The sequence below is a fragment of the Sorex araneus genome, chromosome 5 (genome assembly GCF_027595985.1).
Source record: "Sorex araneus isolate mSorAra2 chromosome 5, mSorAra2.pri, whole genome shotgun sequence".
NCBI classification, from domain to species: Eukaryota; Metazoa; Chordata; class Mammalia; order Eulipotyphla; family Soricidae; genus Sorex; species Sorex araneus.
In genome coordinates, this window is record NC_073306.1 from 26,558,647 (window position 1) to 26,568,425 (window position 9,779).

Genomic DNA, 9,779 nt, shown 5'->3' on the forward strand with positions numbered 1-9,779 from the left:
TGAATAGTTGATTGTTGTATGTCTTTTAAAGTGCTCAAGATCAATATGAAGAGTTAGCTCTTTCCCTTCCCCAGGGACTGTAATGGGGACATTATTTAGGGTGGTAGAAGTGTATCCTTTCTCTAGAGGTTACTAAAGCGGATGATTGATTCTTCAGCATCAAACCGGCCTGAGGCTTTGCTTATCTGCCTACATCTAGGGCAGACCATGGCCTTTCCCAAAGGCATGAAGTGTGTCCTAAAAGCTGTGACCTTTGAGCTCTGACTACCTGCATCTGGCTCCTGGCTCCTCCCCTCCCCATTCTTTGAATCTGGGCAAATAATTTAATTTCCATGCACTTTAGTTTCCTGTAAATGGAGAAAAATAATAGTGCTGTTAAGGTTTTCTGAAGAAAGCTCAGCGGTGAGCGGTGCTGCTACTTTGATTACAGTTATCATTTTTATGACTAGTCCTCTGCTTGCTGTCTCAGACTCTTTTCAGACTTACTCCTTAACACACATACTTGCAGATATGAAACTGGGAAGGAATGTGGCGAGAACGTTTTTGGATTATTACAGGCTGAACCCCATGGCGGAGAAAGTGGCGATTCCTATGCCGAAGCTGAGGTAAGTGGCAGAGCAGAGAAGTGGGGCTTCAGTTTTATGAGGAGAGAAGTTCAGGGAATGAATCTCTTTCTGGAGGGCACTATGCCTCCTGGAGCTGAACCCTGTGGGCATTTGACAATGAATGTGCTGGCCCCTAGCCTAGCTTTTGGATTCATTTCCTGTTCCCTGTGAAGAGATCCAGTGCCCTATGCTTGCCCTGCCAGACCAGTCTTCCCTATGACCTTATTGTGACCTTGACTTTTTTTTTGCCCCAGGGTCTTTGTACTGACACACCTTCCTTTCTATGCAATTAGACACCTCATCAATGTTCAGTTATTTATCCAGCCCAGTAATTGAGTAGTTTGTACAAATGATCTAGTATATTCCTCATTGAGATGATAGTCCTCATATTACACATGAGGAAAAGGCAGCTCAGAAAGGGGAAGAGAAGGGCATGACATCAGTGCTTGGGAAGAGGCAAGATTTGATTTGGGGCCTTTGGGATTTCAAAGTTGGACTGTCCAGCTAAGCTTGCCTCTAGTGAGAAGCCATTCTTTACTCTCAATTTGGGTTCGAGTTCTGCCTCAGGTTCATGCTAGTTGTGGGAACTTAGTTAACTATCTTCACTCCTAAAACCTTTTTCTCTGAAGTTTGGGATAAGACAGTCACCTCTAAAGGAGCATTAAAGATGAGTCGTGGCTAGACAGAGTGCCTGAAAGTCCATCAAACCATGAGTTCTGTGTCTTTGAACTCTAGCTGCTTGCACTGTCTGCATGACGTTGTCACCTAATTCATACCCATCTTTATCACTATCTCTCCAGAGTCACTGTGCCTCTCATGCTCCTGGGTTAGCTGCTCTTGCAGGAGGCTCAGTCTTTCTCTGCTCTGTGCCTGATTGTGTCTGTGCCATTCTGAGCATGCGTACATACATTCCTCTGCCACTACAGTGCAACAATGCTTTATACCAGGCTTGGGGGCCAAAAGCTGGGGATATGAGATGATTAAATAATGAAGGCATGACCCATGCCTTTGGGGAGCTCTCCTCTAGAGAAAAAAAATGCTCAGTTAATTCTTATAAGTCATTCTTGATTGGTTCAAGTTCTTTAAAAATGTAAAGCTTCATAAGACTCAAAAGACTTCTGAGAATCTCATTTACAAGTTAATTTGGGGATTGTCTCTTTTGGGTCTTCTGTCAGCCTGAATGAAATTATCTTGATCCTTGGCCACTTTTTTTCTTGCCTGTGACAGTGTCACAGACCAGTGAAATGGGGCTGCCACTCAGGGGGACCTTAGCACTATCTAGATCTCCTCCCCTGACACAGGAATGGAGTTGAAGTCCAGGGAGCAGACAGGTTGGTCAGAGGTGGGAGTAGAGCTCAGCTTGACAGCCCAGCAGCAGCTAGTAAAGAATAAGGGGCAGGTTTAGTAGGATCTTTGGAAGTTGGGTCTGAAGGAAGCAGGGGCCTTCTCAGCACCCTGATTTCAACTCTTCATGGGACCTTTTACCCTCAGCCTTGGAATTCTTATTATAACAGACCTGGTGAGCTCATTTATCACAAATTCACTTGAGTTAATTGCACCTATCCTTAAAGTAAGAAAACAATGATTACTCCCCAGTTCTCCCCATTCCCCTGTCTCCTCATACCAGGCTGCCACTCAGCTCACCATTGGTCAGCCACTCTCTTCCAAGAGCCTGCTGGATGGATGCAAGGTTCTGATGGGGCACTTTAAGGAATACATCGTCTTTTTTGGATTGTTTGCCACTCAAGCATCATAGAGCATAAGTGAAAGAGCAGTTCCGATTTTAACGGAAAAGTAGATACATATTTTGACTCAAAATGCTTCCTTGTTTTCTCTCATCTCTGTGGATAATTATGTCAGTTTCCACCCACATGCTGGCAAAAGCCTGTTGGCACCCTGGGCACTGAACCACCCTTCAGAACAGGTCCCAGAGGAGAGCCAGCAATATGAGCATGAGAGTACAGGCTCAGGAGACAAGGAATTGATGGCCACAGCTGAGACAGTGACACAGTCATAGGACTAAAATCTCATAATACTCATCCTAATGTGTAGAAACCAGGCAGGAATAGGGAAGGTCAGGGGAGCCTCGGGGGAGAGACAGAGCAGAAGATGATTGGGGGACTGGCACCGTGTCAGGGGGTTCATGTTCATGTGGCATAGAGAATCATCTGCTATTCCACACTCTGGGGCCCACCATGTGTCAGGCTCTTGCCCCTCAAGATTCCAGAAATATGGAAAAGAAAGGCAGAAACACACGATGTAACCATCACACTACAAAACAGGGTGTAGAAACGCTCAGGTGGAATCCTATTGTATAACTCTACAAAACCTTCCATGGCTCCTGCTACCTTCCTGTAGTGTTCTGTTCCCTCCCCTTTCACCCCTTGCTGCTATCCAAGGTCCTGGCCACACGTTAGGCTTCATGCTCAGTCTCCCTACACAGCCCTCTCTCTCTCTCTCTCTCTTTTTTAAAATTTATTATTTTTTTATTAATGAATCACCATGAGGTTACAGTTACATATTTACATATTTTTGTGCTTGTGTTTCAGTCATACAATGCTCGAGCACTCATCCCTCCACCAGTGCCCATTCTCCTCCACTGATGACCCCAGTATCACTTCCACACCCCCATCCCATTCCCCCCACCCCACTCCGCCTCTGTGGCAGGGCATTCCCTTTTGTTCTCTCTCTACTTTTGGGTGTTGTGGTTCATCCCTCTCTCTTGTGTGCATCTCTATACCCTCCTGCTCGAAACCACCTCATGCCTGAGCTTCAACCTGAGTGCCAACTCCTATCATGCTCCCGTGTCTTTGTTCCCATTTCTTCTCTTCCTGGAATTATTTGAGATGGTCAACTCCTATTTCTCTTTCACTGCCCAGTCTATATACCAGGTCTTTGTGCATTGTTGCTGACCACCCAGAGAACAACTTGCCCTCTGCTGGCTTCTCAACTGCCTTATTTGGTCGTCTGACCTGGTGCATCCCAAGGTGCATTATCATGGTATCATTTCACGCTGGCCTTCTCCACCAATAAGAACTCCAAGAGCTCCTTATGGAGTTCTCCTGGTCACTGCTGTGTCCCAAATGCCTTGTGCAGTGCCTAGCACAGAGAAAGTCCCAAAAGAGCCCTGGACATAACTGGAATTAAAACAGTAGGATTGACAAAACCACTTAGAACCTTCTATTTCAACCCCTTTATGTGGAAGAAGGTGAGATCTTATCAGACACGGTCTTTCTACACCATTCAGCAAGCACTTGGAGCCAACAAGAGGCCCAGAGAAGGTTTCAGGGAAGAAGTGGGGTTAGCACTTGGTTTTAAAGGATGTATAGGCTGAAGAGGTAGCTCACCTGGTACAATGCATGGTTGGCACATGCAAGGCTCAAGTTTACTCTGTGTACTGCACAGACACTTGAGCACTACCAGCCATAGCCTTTGAGACTCTGACAACCTCCAGTACTGCTGACTATGACCTCTATGAAAAAATATCAAATAAATAAATACGGAATATATAGAATTAAATGCATGAAATAGAATAAATAGAGTATGAAAAGATCCAGAAAGATTCAAAGGGAACACTCAGGTCTGGAAGCTGAGAACCAGGGAGATTAAAATAAGACTAAAAGTTGATTTCTGTTCATCAAACACTTCACAAGCACCCCCTCCAATCCCACATCTATGTTTCTCACAGAAATTACAGGGAAAATAAAATATTAACTTATAGCCCTCCTGAAGGAAGCAGATGAGGGCAAAGAACTCCTAGAAAGTGGTGTGCTGAGGGGGAAGGTACAAAGCATTGGGGGCCAGAGCGATAGTACAGTGGGTAGGACATTTGCTGTGCACACGGCCAACCTAGGTTTGATCCCTGACATCCCATATGGTCCCCTGAGCACAGATAATAGTAATTCCTGAATGCAGAGTCATGAGTAATCCCTGAGTACCACCAATATGACCCAAAATACCCAAAACTAAACAAAACAAAACCCAAAAAGTTGTAGAAAAATGGGGCTAGGTTTCTGGGACTGAGCTTCCCCAAGGAGGTGAATGGGAGAGGAAGATGTGGCATGATGGGAAATAGCATAGCCTAAAGTCACCTTTAGCATACCTAGAATCCCCTACCCTTGGCCCAAATACCACTATGTCTCTGCCTTTGGTCTCACATGCTCTTAGGCTCAGTGACAGCACTCATCACCGCATGCTTTCTACTGGGCCACGATTAATCACTTCAGCTGCCCTGCTGGTGATAAAACCCAGCCTTTCTTTACAAGAAATCAACGTCATGTATTCCCCAACTACCCCACCAAAAATACCATGAGCACCTTATTTCCTTTGTGCCTTATTTGTATTGAGTACTGTACTCATCAATGACATAGGAATTCATAAAGCGCTTCCCCAACCCTTTGTTCTCAAAACCTATGTTGTAGGAAGGACAAGGGCTCTTTGCTCCTATTTTTAGAAATGAAGAAATGGGGCCTCTGGGAAGGGAGGACTCAAGGTCACATCATTTCTAAGCTACATTTCAGCACGAGTTTCAGGCTGTTGATGGGTCATGAGGGCAAGATATATTTCCCCTGTGCTAGACAGATGTGTTGTGTTAGCAGGGTCCTAAGTGAGCAAGGAATTTCAGGTGGCAAGGCTTCCCAATGCCCAAAATATGACAAGGAGAGGTAATTATTGGGTGTTCTTTCACCCATTTCATCTTTACCTGACCCTCCTCATCAAAAATGAAGAAAATGGATACTTCAAGGTCAGAATATGATGGGTGACCAGAAATCACGTCAATCTTAATTTAAACAGACCTGATATCCCCATAGTGATGGCACTGTATTGTATTATGCTCGGTATATTGTACTCTGCTCTGTGTTGTAGTTCTTGATTGTTTTGTGTACTTTTATTTAATGCAACGGTCTCTACTAGAGTGTAGTCTCATGCCTAGCATCTACCACCATGTCTCTGAAAGTGATGGGACATGAGGTGCATTTACTCCCATTATCTCACCTAAACTCACAAACAAAACTGGGATATTTTATCCCTAGTTTGCAAACAAAACTCAGAGAAGTTAAATGACTTGTCTAAGGTCATACCTTTCAGATACACAGTGTACTGGGTCTTCAATTCTTTCAGGTTTTAAAACCCTCTCTTTCTAGTGCAAATAAACCTTAGTCTAATGCAAAAATAAATTGATCACTTAACCACACAAATTACCATATGAGAGTAAATGCAAAAATGGATAAAATTGGCCACAAGTCTAGTGCATGAACAAAATGGTGAACAACTATAGAAAATCAGTATTTAAGGATATTGTTTTATGTGCTGAGTGCTGGAACGGTGAGACAAACCAGACCCAAATATGATATTCAAGATCCCCCAAACTTGTATTTGTGGAGGGACAGATACACTAATGAATTCCATAATGAGACTATACTGAAGGATATAAAAAGGACCCAGAGTCCTGCTGATTAGACATAAGGCTCTCCCAAGCCATAATTCTTCTCTGTGTACATCCTCCTCCCATCTTGAAATGAATTGAGTGGGTGAGGGGCAATGGAAAGGCACAGGTATTGAATCTGCACAAATGTTAGGTTGTCTTCAGAACCAGAAAGACACAGTATATCCATCAATTAATCTAATGTTCATGGAGCTGGCAGGACAGGGTTCCTGGGTTCAAGAAGCTGACAATCAGGACTTTGCTCTTAAGAGGTCACAGGCCTGCAGGGGAGATAGACAGACACAAGATGCTTTTGGTACAGTATGTATATGTGCTGTCTTTCTTCTCTCTTTCTGTTATCTCCACCTTTGCAGGAAAGAAAAACCCCCTTCCTACAAGCACACACCTCTGCGGGACTCGGCCAGCAGCTGTCCCAATGGCAAAGAGGACAAGAAGAATTCAGTGAACCACAAAGACCCTTCAAATTCTTTTTAAAAACATGAGATTGATCCAGAGAAGTCTTGTGGAGGCAGATGTGCATTTCCTGATGGGGGTGGGAATGTGTGTAAAGTTAATCACTCATCTCTAGTTTCTAAGATAAGAATTGTTGGGATAATTAATAAGCTAGTAAAACAGAAAGGGGGAATGAGAAATTTCATCATTGACTTTTTTCCCTTTTACCAATGGAAAAATCAATTGTGAAACTTCAGCTTAAGGCTCAGGAACAAAATAGGGGACTCCAGGCAGGTGCAGGAGCTTTCTTCCATGGCATGGAGATTCTTCCAGGAAATAGGAAAACCTATACACCCCTTTTAAAAGGTTTGACACATCTCAGGTCAGTGCTTTTAAAGCTCCCTAATTTTTTAAGTTATATAGTGACTTTAGTAGGTTACCTTTTAAATAACCTCTGGCTGTTAACAGTTAGAAATGCATCATCCACCTCATTGATCCCAAACAACTTCAACCACATGTACAGTCCAAAGACTGTTTTCAACAATGAGACAGAGTTTTAAAAATTACTGTGGTGTTAGGTGCATGGTCAATGCATTTGTGAGCTGCATGCTTCCTATTCCTCAAGTCTCAGGATGCACCTTTAGAAAATGATCTTGAAAGCTATTTCCCAATAACCTGGGTAGTTTAAAACCTTAGTTCCAAAGACAAAACAGTCACTCATTCTGGAGAATAAAAATATGATGCATTTCTGTGTCAGGGGTCAAACCTGCCTACCAAAGAGGTGGGTATTGCTAACTTCTCAGCTGGGGCTGGCTGCTGATTGCCACCTAAGGCATATGCAAAAGACAAAAGAATGCAGTCTCGGACAGGTCAAAATGATAAAATGAAACAGCAGCAGTAGCAATTCCCAGGGTGGGGCAAGCAAAATATTGTGCATTTTTCTGAAGAGTAAAGTGCCTTTGTATGATGAATGGGTCCAGGGAGGCAGCTCCCTTCCTGTCTGTATAGCAGCAGGCTGAGTCACCATGACAGCCCGCTAATTAAAATGACCTCCCGTAAATGAGGATTAGGAGATAGGAAGAGGAAGGCAAGCTCAGGGGAGATAGGGCCTTTAGCAAAAAAGCTCCTGTTACACATTGTTTTCTTTGAGTTTGAGATTTTTCTAAATTTGTCAAAAAAAATTGAGAGCAAATCTTAGTTTCCCTTTGCTTATTGGTTTTTGGAAAAGATAACAAAGAACCATTTGTTAGTTGGCAACAAATGTTGTGTTGTATATACTCCCCCTGGCTTCTTGTTGCCCAGAGGAACATAAATAAAGTATTTATACAGCTTGCTCCTTGGAGTATTCTTGGCATTGTTTCCTGCATGTCTCCCACTCCCTCAAGAGCTATCAGCCCCATTTGGTATCACCCTTACTTGGAGGTCATGCTCTCTGTCACCAAGATAAGAACAGTGCGGACCTGACTTCTCAACAGTTGCTATCAGGTTCCTGAGGAATTTACTTGACTGCAACAATTCAACGTGCACACATGTTGTCAAGTGTGTCAAGTCGCTTGGAAACACTAGCATCACTTGGGATAGCATGAATAAAGGCAGACTGCACAAATCATGGAAATCATGGCCCAAGTTATTCTTATCTGGTCACATCCCTACCATTTCTATAATGCTGTGATCATATTTAGGTCCTATTTTTAAAAATTGCACGGATGAGCTGGATCACAGGCCACGCAAGTAGATGGTATGATGGTGGTTTAAGTGGTTTGCAGCCAAGCAAAGCTGTTTCTAATGCTGCACTCAAAATCTGATTCTATTTCTTCATGTTGGTGTGACCTTGGGCAAGTTATTTAACCTCTCTGAATCTTGGTTTCCTTATCTGTAAAATGAAAATAGTAATACCTATTTTAGTGCAGTAATTGTCTAGGTTTGTGAATTTAGGTAATGTAAAATGTCAGCCAAAGTACTTACTGAGTCGTCGCTATAATCCTTTGGAATACGGCCAGCTTGGCAAAGTGTCAGTAAGTTATTTCCCATTAGAAAAGAATGAGGAGATATTTGTCCTTGAGATGAAAGATAAAAGAGGGTAAGAGTAAAAAAGCAAAATTACAATGTTAAAGAGTAGAAGAGATACCTTAAACAGCCTTTTGTCCAGAAGAAGCAAACTATTCATTTATTTTTGTTTGTTTGTTTGGGGGCCATACCCCAAAGTAGTACTCAGGGCTTACTCCTGACTTTGCTCTCAGGGATCACTCCTGGTGGTACCAGGATTTAACCTTGGTTGGCTGCCTGCAGTGCAGGTGCCTTACCCAATATACTATCACTTTGGCCCCAAGAAGCAAATTTATTCTATGTTGCCAAAGATATGGACCAAATCCTGATATGATGTCTCAGTAGGACTTTAAACTCAAATTTGAGGAAAATTTCTGAGCTAATGGAGTGGCTAACCTTATAATGGGCTCTGTTGGGAGGCAGTGAACTCCCTATCATCAGATGGATGCAAGCAAAGTCTTATTAAACATTTTTTAGAGAGGAGGAAGTATAGGGGCTCCATCTATAAGGGAATGCTGTGGTAGATTGTTAGAGATAAATTATGTGAGGAAGGAGGTTACCTTTCTGAAGATTTTCAAATGGTATTTAGACTATAAAAATGTTATTGCATGCTAAGCAGGCAACATTAGGTATCTCTAAACAGCATACATGCTTTAGCTAATAGCCATTTCTTCAGAGAGGAAAATTTCATGTATATAAGGGAGATGATATGACCATATGTTTCTCCACACTGGCATAGCAGAGAGGAAAGAACTGAACAACAGACTGGGAGTCACCAGTAGGCTTTGGCCCACTCAGCCATTCCCTAGTTGTCTTGAGCCAGGTTGTTGTTATGTTCTCATTAGAGAGGAAGTGTTTCAGCACAGGAAGGAGGACAGCACCAGGCTGCAACCAGCACCATCCTGGGGCTCTCTAGGCTCTCTCCTTGCCCGCTCACTTCCTTCCAGGATGGAGCCACACATCAGGAAAACCAGCTAACAAATTAATGCTCTGTGCAATTCTGAGGAGAGTGGGATGACTCTGTAAAAAGGAAGAGTGGGCGTGTAGGACATTCTCAGACTCTGCCTGGTTCTCCACCATTCTCAACATCAATTTTGCTCAGTATCAGTCCAGACACTCAGAGATAGATGCAAAGGTCTAGTAATCCTCCACCAGTGATAGAGAAGCTTGAGGCACCATGGTAACTACCACTGATGATGTAGTCTACACCTACTGCAGCAAGGAACTTTAGATAGGGGCTTTCTCTATGT

At 43.2% G+C, this 9,779-nt stretch overlaps 1 protein-coding gene across 1 annotated transcript in view; it reads left to right on the forward strand.

The window, feature by feature from the left end:
• Nucleotides 1-7,816, forward strand: part of AGBL4 (AGBL carboxypeptidase 4) — a 1,336,770-nt gene extending 1,328,954 nt beyond the window's left edge. The window contains exons 12-13 of the mRNA XM_004607339.2: nt 509-605; nt 6,405-7,816. Coding sequence (XP_004607396.2) covers nt 509-605; nt 6,405-6,525 — 218 coding nt within the window. The 3' untranslated portion in view covers nt 6,526-7,816. The remainder of the gene's footprint in view (nt 1-508; nt 606-6,404) is intronic.
• Nucleotides 7,817-9,779: the final 1,963 nt, after the last annotated feature.